The sequence below is a fragment of the Medicago truncatula genome, chromosome 8 (assembly GCF_003473485.1).
Source record: "Medicago truncatula cultivar Jemalong A17 chromosome 8, MtrunA17r5.0-ANR, whole genome shotgun sequence".
Classification (NCBI taxonomy): Eukaryota; Viridiplantae; Streptophyta; class Magnoliopsida; order Fabales; family Fabaceae; genus Medicago; species Medicago truncatula.
The window spans coordinates 40,844,432-40,864,906 of NC_053049.1; the positions used below are offsets into that span (position 1 = coordinate 40,844,432).

General features: G+C 31.3%; 2 protein-coding genes across 2 annotated transcripts; both read left to right on the forward strand.

Moving 5' to 3' along the window:
• Window positions 1-1,479: 1,479 nt before the first annotated feature.
• Window positions 1,480-10,052, forward strand: LOC11426593 (acetolactate synthase small subunit 2, chloroplastic). Its single transcript, XM_003629897.4, has 12 exons — window positions 1,480-1,803; window positions 1,881-2,094; window positions 2,210-2,293; window positions 2,389-2,457; window positions 3,354-3,437; window positions 3,577-3,729; window positions 4,793-4,879; window positions 5,942-6,046; window positions 6,168-6,290; window positions 7,131-7,283; window positions 8,843-8,908; window positions 9,680-10,052. Exons 1-12 carry the CDS (start codon window positions 1,589-1,591, stop codon window positions 9,761-9,763), a joined length of 1,437 nt encoding a protein of 478 aa, XP_003629945.1. The 5' UTR covers window positions 1,480-1,588; the 3' UTR covers window positions 9,764-10,052.
• An 8,079-nt stretch (window positions 10,053-18,131) lies between these two features.
• On the forward strand, window positions 18,132-20,143 carry LOC11415886 (pectinesterase). Its single transcript, XM_003629898.1, has 2 exons — window positions 18,132-18,573; window positions 19,449-20,143. Exons 1-2 carry the CDS (start codon window positions 18,132-18,134, stop codon window positions 20,141-20,143), a joined length of 1,137 nt encoding a protein of 378 aa, XP_003629946.1.
• Window positions 20,144-20,475: the final 332 nt, after the last annotated feature.

Sequence of the window (20,475 nt, forward strand, 5' to 3'; positions counted from 1 at the left end):
TTTTGATCCCTATAAATATTACAAAATTTTCTGTTAGTGATTTTAGTCCCTGTTAAATTAAAATTTGTTTAATTATATTTAAAATTTAAATTTTTTAATGATTTTTTACATATTGTTTAAAACACTATAAAAGGTTCCGCCACAATAAATTAGCTCAAAATTTTATTTTTAGGTTCAAATTTTCGTTAGTTTTATCTTGAAGTTTTGGCGTTTTAAAAAAATTATATTTAATTCATTACATGTTAAAAAATTCTAATTTTTTATAAAAGAGATGATTATAATGTTCTTAACATGTTTGTTAAAAATCATTTAAAAATATAAAAGTTTAAGTATAATTAAACAAATTTCAATTTAATAGGGACCAACACATACTTTTAGTACTTGTAAAATTAAAATTTGCTTAATTGTGATTAAACTTTTAAATCTGTAAACATATTTTTCAAATACTTACTTAGAATATTATACAAAGTTAAAAAACTAAAATTTTTTATAAAAGAGTGTCTTACGATATTATGAACATGTATGTAAAAAATCTTTCAAAAATTTAGAAGTTTAAACATAATTAAAACAAATTTTAATTTAACAGGGACTAAAAACACTAGCATAAAATTTTGTAGGGACTAAAAAATGTGATTTATTTTTATAGGGACTAAAAACAAAACTGCAGATATTTATAGGGACCAAAAATTTAATTAACCCTAAATTATTTATTTGATTATTTTATGAATAGTACTTGGTGACATAGAGTTGGGTGACATTGGTCGATCACAACGTCATAATGCTTATGAAAGAGAGAAGAAAAAACCACTTGTCACATTATAATTGACCATCAATACCACCCAACCATATGTCACCCAAGTGCTATCCTTATTTTACATACATTGAGAGAAAAAACCTATAAAAGAATAGTATTTTTACTATCATTCGTATTAACTATTGGTGTATTCATATTAACATTGGCTTGATTTTTAAAGTCACTCGTTTAGGAAATAGCCCAACCATAATAAAAAAACTTGTTGCATGGTCAATTTGTTAGTCACGTGATAGATCTAAAGGGCTTAAGCCAGAGGGATATGTTGGGGCGCATGTTGAAGATCACACCACTGCCGTAAATACAAAGTTAAAAATATTGATTTTAGAGTAACTCAAATCAAATTAGTTAAAGACATTGCAATAAATTAAAGGGAAATGCTAAAGAGTGCTCTTAGGGTATTGATTAAGAGGATAAATTTAGAAATGTTGTATTGAAAAATGATAAAAAATGATAGATTTGACGTTTGAAAAAGTTAAAAAATTATTAAATTTAATGCAAACTTATCACTGTAGATTTTTCTTAACTAGTACTCTCAGAACATTGGTTAACGACAATCAAAACAAAGTTTCCGAGAACAAACCCCTTGTCACCATAAATAAAAAACAAAAAACAAGAGATTTAAAAATACTCATTCGTCGAGAGCAAATACATTTCATAAAAAAAAATAAAAAATTAAGTAGGTGCAGCCAGTGATACAAATACTGTAAGTTCCGCCACAGCGCCACTATACTGTCACTTCATTTCAATCTGCTTCTTCTCCATTTCATCATAATCATGGCGACCACACTAACACCAATTCAAACCTTCAAATTCACTCATTCTCATTCTCCATCTTCATTTCCATCTCAACCTAACTCAACCACTCTCTTCTTCCCACCTTCCACCTCCCGCCGCAACAACAACCTCATCCTCTCCGCCGCTGCTACTTCCGGTGACACCACCGTCTCCTCCAACGGCCCTCCTCCTCCTCCTTCACCTTCTCGATCAAAGTAAGTATTCTCTAATCAATTATACTAATATTCTGATTTGTGATTAATTAATTGATTGATTATTGATAATGCTGCAGAGTTCGGAGACACACGATTTCGGTGTTCGTTGGTGATGAGAGTGGAATGATTAACCGAATAGCTGGAGTGTTCGCAAGAAGAGGATACAACATTGAGTCATTAGCTGTTGGTTTGAATCAAGATAGGGCTCTTTTCACCATTGTTGTTTCTGGTACTGATAGGGTTTTACGTCAAGTTGTTGAACAGCTTCAGAAGCTTGTCAATGTTTTGAAGGTGGTTACACTTTCACACTTATAATATTTTTTGTAGGATAAAGTTCAAATATTGAAAAGAAAAAAAATTAAATAGATTTTTAGGGTTTATGTTTGATGTGTGATTTTTGGACTAGGTAGAAGATCTTTCACGTGAACCTCAAGTAGAACGTGAATTGATGCTCGTGAAAGTTCATGCAGATCCCCAAAACCGTGCTGAGGTACGCACTTACATGCATATATTGTAATTGTTTGCTAGGATTTAGGAGTGTAGATTTATTAATTTGTTTTATTTTGTTTTGTTGGGAATACACAGATTAAGTGGTTGGTCGACACCTTCAGAGCCAAGATCGTAGACATCTCGGAACATTCCGTGACGATTGAGGTCATTGCTGCTCATATTTGTTTGGATGTTTTTTTAGTAGTTAATCATCGTGTTTTGGTGCATCTTTTTCATTTGTATGCATTATGCAACCTGTAAAATAAAACTAATTGTAATTGAAAGGTATGCTCTGTAAACATTTCATGTAACTGCTTCCATGAGTTGAATACTATCATACTCATCAATCTCTTTTGCCTGTTTGTTTTGCAAAAGCCAACAACTTATGTGTGGTAGTAAGTTATGTGCGGGTATAGAAAGTTGCGAATTTTTGCTCATTGAGATTCTAATATCGGTGTAAAAATTTATTTTTAGAATCTAGATATGTATGAATAGGATCCAAAGTCATTATGTTACCATCATCAAAGTTTTGGGATCTAGCTGTTGGGTCTTTATTTTTGTGGTTGTGATTGGGCTTCACAATCGATCAAATTGAGTGACATTTGGAGAAGGGGAAAATTATCATTGTTGTTTGTTAAGGTAATTATTGATATTGGAGGAGTATATTGCATTACTAGAGTGTGGTACAGTGCCTTTTGAATGACTCATCTTGGGAAGATTCTACACGTGTTAATGCGGTCATCCTTTCATCGCATATATAAAAATTGTATCGTTAAGATTTTAACTACTGAGCTAGGAGTTTGACTGTATTGTTGCTAGATTGGCTGTTTTTATGATATCCTTTTATTCATGATTTCTTGTCCTTAAATTACATTGGGAATAGCAAATGTGCTGATACGAGTCGGGTGTATATTCATCCATATCTGCTCATGTGTTTTGTTTCATGTTTTGATTGTTTTTCTTTCTATCTAACAATTATCCAAACATCATCATCACCATTTTGCAATTTGGTGATACAATCACGTGGTAATTTCAGGCGAGTCATTCTGTGCATGTTACAGGTTACTGGAGACCCAGGGAAGATGGTTGCAGTCCAGAGAAATTTCGGCAAGTTTGGAATTAAAGAAATAGCTAGAACCGGAAAGGTTCGAAAGCTCAACTGAGTACCTAAGAAATTTCCATAACTCTTTTATCTTGTCCACTTTCTCATTCATTGCAGTGTTATTTGTAAGACTCTGCATATTTTACTAATTCGTTATAATCTGATGATGTAACTATACTTAGATTGCATTAAGAAGGGAAAAGATGGGTGCATCTGCTCCATTTTGGCGGTATTCAGCTGCTTCGTATCCAGATCTTGAGGGAAAAACAGCTATTAATGCTCTTGTTGGAGCGAAAAACGTGAATCCTGTTGACAAAACGGATACGCCTGTGGGGGTATGATCTTACATACTCTACGATTCTAGCATTTCTTTAATTTAACATGTATTTTGAAACACTTCAAATATGAAATACATTTATTTGAAATAAATAATTGGCAATTCCTATTAAAAATGTTAGATTTTAAAGTCGCAAACATGCATAGGTTTGTGAAGTAAATTACAACTAGGGGTGTTTTGAAGAATGGTTTCAACGCTTATACAGACCTCAAAGACTGTTGATATTTCAACGAATCACCTTTATAATTGATCATCCTTTATACCTCCTACTTTAGAATGTGTTTGGTAATTTGTTTGAAAGATTATGGTATACATGCAAAGGCTGAAGTTTTATAGTAGTTTGCAGTTTATGCAATTCTTTTGTGCATCTGAGTAACAGCAATCTTGCCTTTTTGAATGCAACCTTTTTCTTTAAGTTTTTTGTCTTTCTTTTGGTATTCTGCTAATTGTCATTTTAAGCTGAGTTGTGATTTCTAACACGCACCTTTGCTGGCTGTGCAGCCTTTCTACATTTTCAATTTTGTAGTATTTCTTGACGTGTCTTCTTTTTCCCCTTATTCGAGAGAGTATTTTATCTCCCTCAATTGTTTTTCTTTGAGGCCTTCAGATCGCTCATATTGACTGTGGATTGTGTGTGGTTTTAACCTTGTTATTTACCCATATATTGTTTTTCATTCTCTGTCTACAGCTTCCCTTTAGTACCACATTCCGTAGCAATTATTTGATTCTTGCCACTTGTAAGGTTGTGGTAGAAATTCAGTGATATATTCTAGGTCAATCGAGCATCATCAAATCATATTCTTCTTGAATCTTTATTGTCTTTGGCAAACATGAACTGCTCTAAGTTTTTAAATTATAACACTTCTATGACCAACTAAAGACGAACAAATTTTTAACTAAAACATTGAATGATGCTAACGGCGACTTGAATGCATTGCATGATCAGCATGCTCTATATTTTCCGTCCATTATGTACACTATTTATTTGGTCATTAGTAAATAGTACATTCCGACTAGTCTCTGACCTTCTCTTTTCTTTTGAAATGTTTGCTGGTGTGAAGGGAGATGTTTATCCTATAGAGCCTTCAGACAGTTTTACAGTCAATCAAGTACTTGATGCTCAATGGGGTTTTCTCAATGATGAAGATGTAAGATCCTTAAATGTCTCCTTTTTATGTTTTGTTGTAATGCATTGTAATCCTCATATGCAGGTTCTTGCTGTGTTCTTTTTCTTGATGTTCCCTTTTTAGAGTGTAGAGTTCTTTTATATATTAAATACAAATGACATTTCTATTTGATTTTTTTTGGCTATGCATTTGAATTTATTGTCAAGTTGTATAATTATTATTTACCACGACAGGAGCCTTGTGCACCATGCTCATTGTTGGTCATTTTAATGTGAAATTGTTGATTGCCGCAGTTTTAAAACATTTCATATTATTTCTAGCCATGAAAAATACTTCCAATAAGATTAATTAGCTGACGACGTGTTGAACATTTCTTATCTGGGCATCAAGGTTCCATATCCTTGTATTCTTATGGGAGCATACAATAAAGCCTGCATCCAATGCCCTTCTGTGAGATTTATAAATGCTAGCTCGTTCATTATGTTTCTTTTCCCATTCTGGTTGAACTTCTCGTAGATTAGGAGGGTTATTCTTTTAAGCGTGTGTTTGGGTTAGCATTTGAGAATTGATTAAAAGCGTGTTTGGCTCAAAGTCAATTTTGGCTCGAAGCCACCAAACATTAATTTTTGGTGTGAAATCGCATCATGTGGAGTAAACATTATTTTGGATGTTTGTACCACATGCTATAAATAAAGCGTGTTCAACACAGTTCTTAAGTTGTTTTTTTTTTGTTGCTAATATCTTGACAGTCTTTTACTGCTGAAGCTTTTTATTTCACTTACAAGGTTTTGCTTTGTGCAATCACTACTTCTTGTTAAACAAGCGCTCCAATTTATGATATCTTTGTCATTATTTTCTTGTATTTAAATTTACTCAAGTTGAGCTAACATGATTTTGCTTTTCTGAAAATCACATGATAAAAGACTTGGGACCAAATTTTGGCAGACATCTGTGAAGTTTTAATGCTAATTAGAAATATTTTATGCTCCTCAAGAGCCAAAAATCCAGCTGATGCTCGTACATCAGCGTGTAACTTTAATGGATTTGCATGTAATTTTCTAATTGTTGGGATAATGCCTTCAGACTAGCGGAATTCGATCCCACACCTTGTCTATGCTTGTGAATGATGCTCCCGGAGTTCTAAACATTGTTACAGGAGTCTTTGCTAGAAGGGGCTATAACATTCAGGTTTGGTCCTTCAATGTTGTTTTTCAATATGATGTTTGTGTTAAATTGCATAAACAAAAGTCTCGCTGTTTTAATTTTTCTGTTCTTTCATTTGCTTGAATGTACTCTCTTTTATTTCCAGAGTTTAGCTGTCGGACATTCAGAAGTTGAAGGAATCTCTCGGCTTACAACTGTGGTTCCGGGTACAGATGAGTCAATCAGCAAGTTGGTGCAGCAACTGTATAAGTTAGTGGAGCTGCGTGAGGTTCAATATATCTACTAAAATAAATGCATCAGACCTCATAAATAAACTGCTTGCTTTTAGCTATAATTTTTTAGTATTACTGGTTGCGGAGCCCATAGCATTTGCCAATCTCCACCACTGTCATAGTAGGCACAAAAATGAACATACGGGGCTTTCCCCGACCACAAGTGAATCGATTTGAGAAGTTTACAAATATGAACCAGCTATGCTTTTTCAAGGAGAGTTGAGTGGAAACAGGAGGGCGAACTGGGCTGATTACTGATACTGTCATCGCCAGTAGCATGATCCTATTATATTGTAAAATCAGTAGTTAACTCTCAGTGGCAGTGAGGATTTAGGTGTACTGGGTTTAGGATTTGAGTGTGGAATGGCTAATCCTTTTAATCTCCATTGATGGTGACTTTTCTCTTTGTTGATGCTGATGGACATAGTCTTGGTCATACCACATTAAATTCTCTGTTTTTTTCTCTGTACATGCACCTGGCCGCAACAGGACATTTGTGTTGGAAACCTGTATTAGGATTTGGTGACCCATAGTAACAAAATTGATTAGTGACTCATAATTCAATATTTGAGCATATTTTCTAATAAGAGAAATTTGAAACATATTGCCACCTCTTATTAATGAAACCTAACTAGTTTTTGATTGTGCCGACCTCATAATTAATCTTGCTCAGGAATGTCAAACCAAGCAGCTATAAAATCTCTTCAAGCATACATTTTTATCTTGCTTTTGTACTTTATAATTAAGAACTTTATTCAAGCATTTAGTGCAATAACATTTGACCATTTTTAATATTAGTAAAAGCTAGCCATTTTATACTTCTCATGCTTTTCCAGGTCCGGGATATAACCCACTTGCCATTTGCTGAGCGAGAATTGATGCTAATAAAGATTGCCGTAAATGCTGCTGCACGACGTGACGTTCTTGATATTGCCAGCATTTTCAGGGCTAAAGCTGTTGATGTGTCAGATCATACAATAACCCTTGAGGTAAAGTCTTTTTTTTTTTTTTTCGAACGGAAAATGTTAGCAGTTACATGTTAGATTAATATTTACTCCTTCGTCTGGGCTTGAACCGAACACCTCTCTAACTCCTTATCTCTTAGCTCAAACTAGTTGAGCTACCCAACCCTTGAGGGTAAAGTCTACATAGATTTTTCAACCAGTGATACAGTATCACACACACACACAATATGTTAAGTGTGATACTGTATCGCTATTGGTTTTTGGCAAGTACTTCTGTTTTAGTTTTTTTTTTGTTTAGTACTTTTTTTTTCTTTCTTCTATATTGGTTTCCTTTTTTTGGTCTTTGAACATTGGGATGAAGAAAAAGAAAGATAAATACAAACTTCCGGGCTCTGTTTTTGGTCTTAGTTGTTGCTCTTTCGAGTTGGTTTCAACTGAAACTTCTTCCCTGTGAATCCTTTGCCGCTGCCGTCGAGAAAAAAGAATAAAGAGTTCCAAAACTTCTTCCCTAGAAATCCTTTGGAACCTGAATAGCATATCCAAGTTTTTTTCTTTTTCTTTACAAAAACGAATTTTTAAGGTTATTAGGCAAGGATCAACAAAGCCTTATACTCACTACATAAGCTATATCTCTATTCAGTGTAGGATCTCAACACCTCATCATCACTAGGATTGGACATCTAGACGTGGGCAAATGTAATTGGAGTAACATGAATATAAGCACACCCCCACGCCCAACAGTGGATCTTTGTAGTATGGACAAATGCAGGTGGAATAACAGATCTTAACCCATAACATATCTAGGATAGGTCTTGATGCTATATTTGAATTTGGACTTTAGGCCTAACTCAAGCGCAAAAACTAGCTCAATTAGTGAGGACTGCCCTAGTCTTATAAGGACTGATTTCGTTATATTCCTATATCTCTAGTTGATGTGGATCACGACAGCCCTGCTCAAGACTTGACATCTGGAGTATGGACAAATAGTGGCAGCCCAATAACAACACTCTCTAAGCTATTTATTCAGCATCCTTACATGTTAAAAATCCAGCTATGCCCATTGTCTGCAGCATTCCACACCTGTTTTCTTAATTGTGGTGGTTAGCCGTCAGCAATAGAATCGCTAATTTTCTCATCTCAACAGACATACTTTTAGGTTTAAGTAGGTACTATACGACGGGTGTACTGTACCCCATTTTTGTAATTCATTATATTATTCCTCTTTAAGATTAATATTAATAATGAAATTGGGGCAATAATATGATATTTTTCTTTGAAAAGGCTTATACAGAATACTTTTGCAAACTTCTCTTGACAGTTGACATTGCGTCTACATTAAAATTTCATCCTTTCACCCAGGGTTATGATTGTTATCCAGGTTGCTTCTTTTTTACTTAGTGCGGTTAGGATAATCAGAAAAATCGGGAACTTGATGTCAAGTTTTTTTTGTTGTAGTTAGCTGTTTGCATTGAAGCATTTGATTCTTCTGCCATAAGTATAAATGGAATTATCAAAGTACTGACTTTGGATCCATTAATATTTTTAAATTGTTTCTGGAACTAAGTGATATGCTCTTATGTCAGCTTACTGGAGATCTGGACAAGATGGTTGCATTGCAGAGATTGTTAGAACCATATGGCATTTGTGAGGTCTGTTTTATTAATCTTTCCCATGTATCTGGTAGATATTTTGCTGTGACTGTTTACTTGTTTAACTATACTCTGTTCAATATCCCAAAAAACAAAACATTATTCCATATATTTTGCAGAGTCACATTGGATGCATTTGCTTCCTTTTTGTATTCACTAGTTCTGTTGATGATGGTATTTTGCATAGGGTATGATTGGATGGAGGGTTTTGTTAGGAAAAGAAAGGGAAAGCAATGGCCATTTACTGAGTCATTTTTAATTAGCCAAAATGTCATTTCTTATAGGAAACAGTTAAATTAATGTGAAAACAATATTTGTAATTAAAGCTTTCTCTAAATGAATTTGTCTCCATTACAAGTAAGGCTGCATTCTACTTTAAATTTTAGTTTGTCATCAGGATACACTTAGAATTATAATTAAGAATGAACACACTTGTTTACTTTAGAAGAATGCTGTCCATAAAACTTTGCTTCATTTTTGTTCGAAAACCTTAAGTGTGGGCTTCACCATGTCTGAAGGTTTAATTTTTAAATCCCATAAGAACAAGTGTGATATGCCTCAGTATACACCCTTTAATTGACAAAATAATATACATTGTGTTTTTGAACCTACAAATACAATCACATTACCAATCCTGAGCAGGTCTAAACCACCAAATCATGTGTTGAATTGGATCAACAGTTTGGTGCTGCACCTGCCAGGCAGCACATGTGAACGACTGCTCTTATCTTCCTATAATGTCCTTTTTAATAATGTTTTTTCTTGTTTCAGGTGGCACGAACTGGACGCATAGGACTTGTCCGTGAGTCAGGTGTGGACTCCAAGCACCTCCGTGGTTACTCTCTTCCCTTATGATTGATTTATGTGGGCAAAGGAGGGCACAAGTTTTTGGCTTGTAGAGCTTTATAACTTACGCTGTGCTTGCTAGTGTTTTGGCCTTCGATGACCATAATGTTATATTTGTGATTTGCAAATGATTATAGTATCTGCTCCAGACTACTATAGCTATACACAGACTCTAATGTTCTAGGCTTCGAATGCCATCTAGATATTTTTTTCAAGAAAAAACAATTTCACTTCCCATACCTTTGTCTTGAATTTGTTTTTGGTAGAATTACGGTTACCTGTTGTGTTCTTCCAGCTATGTAAATGGGTCATAATGTGCAAGGTGTTGATTATTTTATACGAGTTAAATGAATCCGAGTTCACAATAACCTACTTGTTCATTTCATTAAAAAAATTAGTGAAGTGTCATTTTGGCCCCTCACAACCACCAGTGTAGCTTCGGAAAAAAAAAATAGCACAAGTTTTTAGCCTCTTAAAAAAATAAAGTTGGACATGTTTATCCTTTTATCGTGTTTTTGCAGAATTGGTTTTTAAGGAATTCTTCAACCATGACAAGGTTTATATGATGTTTTGGTACCAATCTCTTTTTTTATTTCTTTGTATTTCTTCCTTCCCCTTTCTTCCATTGAAGTATCAAAATCATAGTTAGTTTTATATTTCCTAAACCCTTATTGTTTCGTGTTTTACATTTTCTCTTTATTTTGCTGGTTGTATTTTGTTGGTATCACAATATTTTGGATTTTTCAAGTTGTATTTGTTTGATCGTTGTGTTTTGCATTTGTTAGTACACCATTGAGTTTTGGAATTGTTGGTACCGTTGAGTTTGGTAATGATATGTATTTTCATGATGGTAAAATTGTTACACTTGTATTTTCAAAGTCCAAGTTATTTATTTTTTTTGTAAAATTAACAACGATTTTGTCTTTTATCTTTTTCTTTGTCTTTTGATCTTTTCAGTATATAGATATATATATATATATTCAAGCTTCAAATATAAAATTTATATACAAACACGGATGAAAGACCATAAATTTAAATACCGAGAGCTCAAAGAAAAATAAAAAATAGTTAGAACTTGAAAGGTTGAAAGCTAAATTGAATACGTAAGAAGTTTCCTTAGCTCTTTTTTATCTTGTCCACTTTCTTATTAATCGTAGTGTTATTTGTAAGACTATACTTAGATGATGATTTTTACTATACTTAGATTGCATCTATATACTAATAAGAAAAGAAATGTCCCTTGAATTTACCATTTTGCCCCTATAAGGGGCAATTTGGTAATCTACTTATTGGTTGAGTTTTTTTTTTTAAACAATGGCCTATGAATTTACATTTTTGCCCCTGACCAATTTTTTTTAATTATTTTCTAATTTTTATATTTTTAATAACTTTTAATTATTTTCCAATTTTTATATTTTTAACTTTTTCAATTTTTTATCCCAAATTCAGTTGTTTCTACATTGCCGTTGTGGGAGATTAAGGTATCGTTTGACCCGACATTTTTCAAACTTCTCTACATTTTTAAAGAGAAATTAGGTCAAACACAATATCAATTAAGTACTTACTAAAAAAAGTATTTTTTTTGAACGCATAAAATTGAATGGAATGAGCTTTGACTAGAAGATGTTGAATGTTACTTTAAAAAACTACTTCTCGACAATTTATTTCACAAACACCTCCTTTCAACTTACGCCGAGAACCTTTTCTTTATTTTTTAATATTATATTTTTTTTAACAATGGCCTATGAATTTCCATTTTTGCCCCTAACCAATTTTTTTTAATTATTTTCTAATTTTTATATTTTTAATAACTTTTAATTATTTTCCAATTTTTAACTTTTTCAATTTTTTCTCCCAAATTCAGTTGCTTCTACATTGCTGTTGTGGAAGATTAAGGTATCGTTTGACCCGACATTTTTCAAACTTCTCTACATTTTTAAGGAGAAGTTAGCTCAAACACAATATCAATTAAGTACTTACTAAAAAAAGTACTTTTAGAACAAATAGGTTAAATCTATGGCTAATATTGCATCATCGGTTAACATTTAGAAATAAGAGATGACATTTTGCATAAATTAAATCTAGGGTTAATATAGTAAAGTCACACGAAAAAATTAGGTTAAATCTAGGGCTAATATTGCATCATCGGTTAACATTTAGAAATAAGAGATGACATTTTGCATAAATTAAATCTAGGGTTAATATAGTAAAGTCACACGAAAAAATTAGGTTAAATCTAGGGTTAATATTGCGTCACGGGTTACCATTTAGAAATAAGAGATGTCATTTTGCATAAATTAAATCTAGGGTTAATATAATTTGTTTAGTAAAATTAAAGAGAAAAATTAGGAGCGATTTGTTTATTTTGATTTCCCTAACAATTAACGTTAACATTTTGATCAAATTAAACATGGTTAATTAAATAGGGTTAATACAGTAAAATTAAGCAAAGAAGTTAGGTTAATTCTAGGGCAAAATTTTGCGTCCGAGTTAACTTTAAGAAATAAAATAAAATAGGTTAAGTATAGCAAGACGGGCTAACATTTATAAGTAAGAGATTAAGTTAAGTATAGCTAGACGGGTTAACAGTTATTCCTTTCCAAAAAAACAGCATATAATTGGGAACATACTTTTATTTTACTTTAGATAAACATTAAATGCAAAAGTGTGGAGGGAAAAATTAGGTTAAAATTAGAGATGACATTTTGCATTAATTAAATCTAGGGTTAATATAGTAAAGTCACGCGAAAAAATAGGTTAAATCTAGGGTTAATATTGCATCACGGGTTAACATTTAGAAATAAGAGATGACATTTTGCATAAATTAAATCTAGGGTTAATATAGTAAAGTCACACGAAAAAATTAGGTTAAATCTAGGGTTAATATTGCGTCACGGGTTAACATTTATAAATAAGAGATGACATTTTGCATAAATTAAATCTAGGGTTAATATAATTTGTATAGTAAAATTAAGGAGAAAAATTAGAAGCGATTTGTTTATTTTGATTTCCCTAACAATTAACGTTAACATTTTGATTAAATTAAATAGGGTTAATACAGTAAAATTAAGCAAAGAAGTTAGGTTAAATCTTGGGCAAAATTTTGCGTTCGGGTTAACTTTAAGGAATAAGATATTATAATAGTTGTTATGTTATTTTTTATGTAGTGTTTTAGGCTCTGTGTTGCAAAATTTTGGTTTACGCAGCTTTAATTTTCACATTTATAAAGAACAACAATTTTCCGTAATTTATAAGATTTCTCCTTCGAAACTAAATTTTAAAAAAATACGTTATTCAACCCGTGCGAAGCACGGGTTTGTAACTAGTTAAGAAGGGAAAAGATGGGCTTGCGTGTGGTTTCTAACTTTGTTATTTATCCATATGTTGAAATTCGTGATAAATTCTAGATCAATCGAGCATCATCATCAAATTATATTCTTGTTGAATTATTGCCTTTGGCTAACATGAACTGCTCTAACTTTTTAGATTATAACAGTTCTATGACCAACTAAAGACGAACAGCTTTTTAACTATTACAAACCATATGTTTGGTTACGCGTTTCAGCTCCTCAAAGTGCATTTTTGTCTGCAAACGTGATTCTTATCTGTTGCAAATATGTTTGGTTTTTTCTTGAAGAATCGATTCTGCCTTCCAAACTCGATTCTACCAAAAGCTAGGAATCTTAACTTTTGCAAATCGATTCTCAATTTGTTGTTGGGTTACAATTTCAGAATTCATTTTATTCCGTTTTTACCCTTAACAACTATCATCAATAACTCTTACTGGGGCTCAATAATATGTGCCAAATCACCGAGATGTACCCTTGCAATTGTTGCATGTTTCCTTTCCTTTCTCCACTATAGAAACATCATCAAGATGAAATTTATTTGATGAACGAAAGTGAACATGAAGTATGAGAGATGGATAAAGAGAATTGAAGAAGAAAATTGAGAAATAAGAGAAGGAGGAAGGAAGGGTGAAGAGTTTTTAGATTGCAGAAGGAGATATAGTAAACCCAATTGAAGGTTCTGGAGAAACCGAGAATGAATAGCAACATGATTATTTATTTTATTTTTTAATTAAAATGGTTACTAAAGTTGGGTGGAAACTGTTTTACCTTCTAACATAATAGTGAGTGGGGTGATGACTGACTTATTCGATAATTTACGTATATAAAAGCAATTTTGATATATATGATCCAAATAACAATTTTTATATGAATCACTTTTAATTTAAAAATATCCAAACATAAATTACTTTACATTCAACTCACTTTTAATCAAAATCAATTCTACAAAATCAATTATATCAAAATCAATTCTCGTCACCGCACAACCAAACACATACAAAGAATGATGCTAACAGTGACTTGAATGCATTTCATGATCGGCATGCTTATATTTTATGTCCCTTATTAATTGTTAACAATGACTTTATTCATTATTAATGACACTCAGTCGAACGACTCTTTATACACTTGTGACTTACAACATTTGCAATGTAAATATTATATTTGTGATGTAAAATAACATACTCTCTTGTTCTCTCTTTATTACTTTTTCTATATTTTTTATCTCTATCCCTTTTGTAGATTTCTAGTAGCCAAATGATCATACTTTATTAAAAGTTAACAAAAAAAAAAACACACACTATAATCTTAATTAATGAATTTTCCCCAAAAAAACAATTTAATGAATTTGTTTAGTTAATGCATTAATATGTTCTCCATTCTTAATAAATTTTGGAATAATTTAATATGGAGCATCCCACAAGAATTCCAAATAAAGAATGAGCTATTCTCTATCATTATTAAGATCATGTGTAATATAATTTTTGGATTTTTTTTTTTTTAATATTAAAACATCCTTAAAAGATCACTTAAACAACGAATAATTTTTTTTGATCATTGTTTATGAGAATTTGAGATATAGTTTCTAACTAAAATTGAATATTAAAGTATCCTTGAATGATTACAAAAATTTGATTTTTTTTTTTTATTGTTGATAGAAGTTTGTGATTGAGTTCTTGACCACGATTTAAATATATAAGATTTATTTGATCTCATTGTAGCTATATAGACATTTTTTTTTTTCATTGTTAATACCATCTAGATATTTTTTCAAGAAAAAAACGATTTCATTTCCCATATTTTTGTCATTTTGAATTTGTGATTTGGTAGAATTAGGGAGTTTGTGTTCATCCGTCTATATTTAAATGGATCATAATGTGCAAAGTGATTGATTATTGGTTATTACTTTTTTCACTTTATGAGTTTCTCGTACATCCTTTTTTTTTTTTTTGAACAAGGCAAAATGAGATATATTAACACGGAAAAAATTCAGCTATTTAACACAATGAGTGCTTAAAGAAGCAGAATAAAGTTACAACAACCAATCCTGGTAAAATAAAAAGAGGAAACACCGATCAACCAATCCACGGACAAACAAAGGATTGTTGTCACCACGTATGGTAACCAAAAGAAAAACACACATTTTTAGCTTTCAACCACCAAAGGAAAGTAATCAAATATTTCAAGTGAAGAGCGAAATATTTTTCGACTAATAGTTCATACAAGTGAAGGTGTGAAAATAGTTATCGATGACTGAGTTTTCATGCAAAAAGAATATAAGTTTGACGTGCTAACCTAAAGTATTGGTAAAAGTCTACCATTGATTTTGAAGAGATATATTCACTTGTGGTGAATTGAAATTTTTTCATACTTGATAAAGTTTAATAGACATACTCTTTTTTAAATTTGTTATAAGTTTTTTTAAATGTGTAGTATATTTATGGAGATGTAAAAAAAAATCTTAAAATAAATATTTATGGAGAGAATAATATCATTTTAAAAATAATTCTGAAATTATATAATTCAGAAATAGATATTACATAATCTTATAATATTTATTTTAAAAATTTAAACCAAATTTAAAAACATCTTTAAATGTGTAGTATATTTATTTATTTTGACATAAATGTGTAGTATACTTATGGAGAATATAATATCAGGCGAAAAAAAAATAATATATAATTTCAAAATAAAATCAATTTACCAATTTACGGAGAGTATAATATCTTTTAAAGGAATATATTCCTTTAAAAGATATTCCTTTAATTTTAATCTATCTTTGGACACCTTTGATTTACATATGATTGAGACTCCCCTCATAGAGAGCTTCAACGTCTCCTTTTTAATGACATTTCTGTCATCGTGAGCCTAGCTCAGTTGGTAAGGACAATACATAATATATGCAAAGTCCGGGGTTTAAACCCCGACCACCGCAAAAAAAAGGAATATATTCCAAAATTATATAATTAAGTAGATATTATATATATTAATAAATTTCCCAATTTATGGATGAATTGGTCAATTTTATTTTTATTCATTTTTTTATAGCATATATTTGTATCCCTAATTTGATGAAGATTGGTGCTAGTCACACCCCAAAAAAAACAAGTTACACCCAAATTTATTTAAAATTTTACAATAATACCAAAATTGCCCTCTTCATGTAAATTTTTAAAAACTCATCTTTTATGATCATTTTGAACCCTTACCCCCTTTCATCCACAAATCATCATAGATGTGCAACCAATATCTGAATCAACATCTTTGTTATTGATCTGTACTATATTCATAAAGGTTAGTGAATTTTATGAATTTCATTTTCGATGAATTTCTATTTGTTTATTGTTTGTTTTGGTATGAGATATGTCTGTCAATTTGATTTTAAGTGAGAGGTTAGTGTAAATTAAGTTTACGTGTATGTATATAAAAGGGGTTAGTGTAGTTTACGTATGTAGGTTAATGTAAATTCAAGTTTACGTATGTTCAATTTAGGTTAATGTAAATTTAGTTTACTTACGTTCAATCTAGGTTAATGTATTCAGTTTACTTACGTTCAATCTAGATTAATGTAAATTAAGTTTACTTATGTTCAATCTATGATAATGTAAATTCAGTTTACTTATGTTCAATCCAGGTTAATGTAAATTCAGTTTACTTACGTTCAATTTAGATTAATGTAAATTAAGTTTACTTATGTTCAATTTACATTAATGTAAATTTAGTTAATTTGAAATTTTTATTTTAGTTAAAGGGTATATTAGTCATTCTAAGGTGTAACTTGTTTTTTTTGGGGTGTGGCTAGCACCGGTCTTTGATGAATGGTTAACAAATTCCTTGAGATATTTGTAATTTAGCACCATTTTAATAATACCAAAGAACCAAAAGCTTGTCTAAACTCTGAACTAAATTTTAATAGCACTATTTTACTATGATTGTATTTGGTATCGCCAACGGCAATATATATGGAATGGGTGATAACGATAGATAATATATTTTGATTACTACTTACAAAATTATCTTTTTTCTTTATTGGATTTTACGTTGACTCATTATGTTTAACTATAGTAAAGACGGGCATTACATGCCCGTATTTATGCTTTTAATGGTAAGGAACGAAAAAATAATTAAGTGAAGTGTAAAATTGGATAAAAAGTATTATACTAAAACTCGATATATTTTTATGGGAAATGTTAAGGAGTATATTCGAGGCACTCTTTAAACATTAAAAGTTATACTATTTTATGAAAGTTTGTGCATTTATTGTATTGAAAATTGAAGTCATTAATTTTTTTAAAGAATAATTTATTTATTAGGAATGTTTAAAGAGTGTCTCGGATACTCGTTAATAAGACCCCATTTTTTATATAATTAAGTTTAAAATAAATGTTTTCATATTGTCGAGTATAATTCCTATTCTTTAAAAAAAGGTATTATTCTGATTGTTATTGTAGATTGTTTCTTCTATTATTGCGAATTATTTCTATTTTAATTAGATTTAAGTAATTTTTTAATTGATAATTCAAATAAAAATAATAAAATAGTTTAAATAAAGACCTGAAATTGAAAAGAAAAAATCCAGTCGAAAATGGTATATTCCTATTGGCGTATTCCCTATATATATATATATATATATATATAAAAGAGAAAAGGCAGAAGGAGATTTGGATCCAAAAAATATCTTTTAAAATTAATATGAGCAACATATTTAGCTCATAAATATTATTCTATTAATTGCATATTGATTTTGTTTTGAGAAAAGTTAATGCTTGATTGATGAACGTATATACAAGTAGAAAATATTTTCAGAAAATAAAAAGTAGAAGAATCGATAAAATTAAACCAAATCTTCTTTTTCATATACCAAATAAAAATTAGAATACCTTTTTTGTATAACTTGTAAAAGAAAGGTACAAAAAAAAAAACTTTTAATCTATAAATATCATATCAAACCTGAGTGTGGATTACCAATTCTCCAATAATAGTAGGTAAAAGCACATTCTTGAAGAAAAATATTACAAAAACGAAAGATGAATAGAAACTTAGTTTTTGTTTCAACAATCTTTGTTTGTCTCGTAGTGGTTGCCTTGAGTAACCACCAGAATGAGAAGATTACCACTGAGGAAGCCTCTCCGCACCTTCTTGAGGTGGATTATGGGAGATATCCAACTTGGTTTTCTCTTTCTAATCGTAAACTATTAAAAACCGAAATGAAACCCAATTCAATAGTGGCTAAGGACGGTAGTGGCGAATTTACTACCGTTACTGATGCCATTAACTCATACTCGTCGAAGAAAAATCGACATAGATTCATCATCTATGTCAAGGCCGGTATCTACAACGAGTACATTACGATTGACAAGGACAAGACTAACATTCTTTTGTACGGTGATGGCCCTACGAAGACAATTATCACCGGAAGCAAGAGTCTCAATGGAGGAGTGAATAAAACAATGAACACAGCCACCTTCAGTAAGTTAAATATTATCATGCTCTTTTATTCAACTACATTATTATTATTTGTATATACGGGTTGAAGTAAATCTTGCACTCGCATGCAGTGGCAAAGCCATGGACAACCTTTTTTTTTTAGTCATAATCCTCACAACTATTTATTTTGTTAATAAATATGATATGGCTATAAAAAGTAATAATATATGCTATTGCTATAAAAAAGTATAAAAAATTATATTGCATTATAATACTATTATGCTATAGAAAAATACGTATATTTCTTATTATTGTATTATAATAACCATTAGAAGGAATGGAGACACCAAAATCAAGAATCGTACCTAAATCATGAGGTGGGTGGATTTAAAATCAATGGACCGTAATCATTCTTCTCTTTCGTTATCTACTCTTCTGTAATGATTAACATTATCCAAATTTAGTGACGAGCGAGAGAATTGAAGATAAAAACATTTTCGTCTCCATTGTTGGATTTTATTTTTCCCGCGAAGTATAAATAAAGTGAACCTCATTTTTTTTTAATGATCTTAATTTATTTGTCAGACATTTTTTAAACGAACAATGTTAGTACTTAATTAATTAATTGTCAGAACCCAAGGCGTCCAACATTTTAACTCTTAACTAAAATTAGTTGATTGTTCTAATCCCCCAACACTCTCATTCTTTTTAATTTGCAATTCCCGAAGAAAAAAAAAACTACCACATATTTAAAACTTTTTTTGATCATAAGTAGAGTTATCATATTAATTAGGGTAGAAGAGGGACAAAAAGAATAATCTTGCAACTAAACATTTAACGCAAAATAGTGAATTACAAAATATGAAATATATATCTCTTATTGAAGTGAATTTTGTGATCTTGATCAAAAATTGCAGCCAACCTTGCTAAAGATTTCATTGCGAAGTCAATTACATTTGAAAACACTGCGGGTCATGAAGCTGGCCCATCAGTGGCACTTCAAGTGGAAGGTGATCGTTCGGCATTCTTTGATTGTGGAATTTATGGTTATCAAGACACATTGTATGCGCACAAACAGCGCCAGTTCTACCGCAATTGTGAGATCTCTGGAACCATTGATTTCATCTTTGGGCATTCAACTACCTTAATCCAAAACTCCAAAATAATTGTGAGGAAGCCGAGTCCAGGCCATAGCAACGTTGTGGTGGCAGACGGAACAAAGCAAAAGAATGCCCTAACTGGAATAGTCCTTCAAAATTGCTCGATCATGCCAGATGTTGAACTTTTACCTGATAGGTTGACGGTGAAGACTTATTTGGCAAGGCCATGGAGGTCATTTTCTAGGGCAATATTTATTAATAATGTTATAGGTGATTTTATTCAACCTGATGGGTATTCTGTTTGGGCTCCTAATGAAACAAACACTGCACATTGTTACTTTGCTGAGTTTGGTAACACTGGACCTGGTGCTAATACTCAAGCTAGGGCAAAATGGAGTAAAGGTGTTATTAGTAAGGATGAGGCTGCTAAATTCACTGCTGAAAATTGGCTTCAAGCTAGCACTTGGTTGCCTGCCACTGGCATTCCTTTCAGTCCTGAATTTGAGTCTTGAAATTATGCATGCATGCATATATTTATATATTAGTTTACTTTTAGTTTTTATACTTTGACAAGCATGAATAGAAATATAGAATTGAATTGAATTGTCACTCTTCAACATGTTTGATGAGTTTTATTTTTCTTTTTGTTACTGTTTGAGGAGTTTGATTATTTTAGTAGAAGTAATAATAACGATTATTTAGTTGACGTATTTGCGTCGTTCGTGATTGAGGTTTGAAATATTTAACTTTCATTTGAGATTTGTCCTTATACACAGACCTTGCACCATGCCGATAATCAATGGTTTAATCTATTAATATTTCTATCAAAATTGTTTATCCATCA

Excerpts from the sequence above, each read along its gene's own strand:
- LOC11426593 (XM_003629897.4), top strand. The coding sequence starts at position 1,589 with ATGGCGACCACACTAACACCAATTCAAACCTTCAAATTCACTCATTCT. Across the intron at positions 3,438-3,576 it reads AAATAGCTAGAACCGGAAAG|ATTGCATTAAGAAGGGAAAA; the intron begins GTTCGAAAGCTC and ends AACTATACTTAG. Across the intron at positions 7,284-8,842 it reads ATCATACAATAACCCTTGAG|CTTACTGGAGATCTGGACAA; the intron begins GTAAAGTCTTTT and ends CTCTTATGTCAG.
- LOC11415886 (XM_003629898.1), top strand. The coding sequence starts at position 18,132 with ATGAATAGAAACTTAGTTTTTGTTTCAACAATCTTTGTTTGTCTCGTA. Across the intron at positions 18,574-19,448 it reads AATGAACACAGCCACCTTCA|CCAACCTTGCTAAAGATTTC; the intron begins GTAAGTTAAATA and ends CAAAAATTGCAG.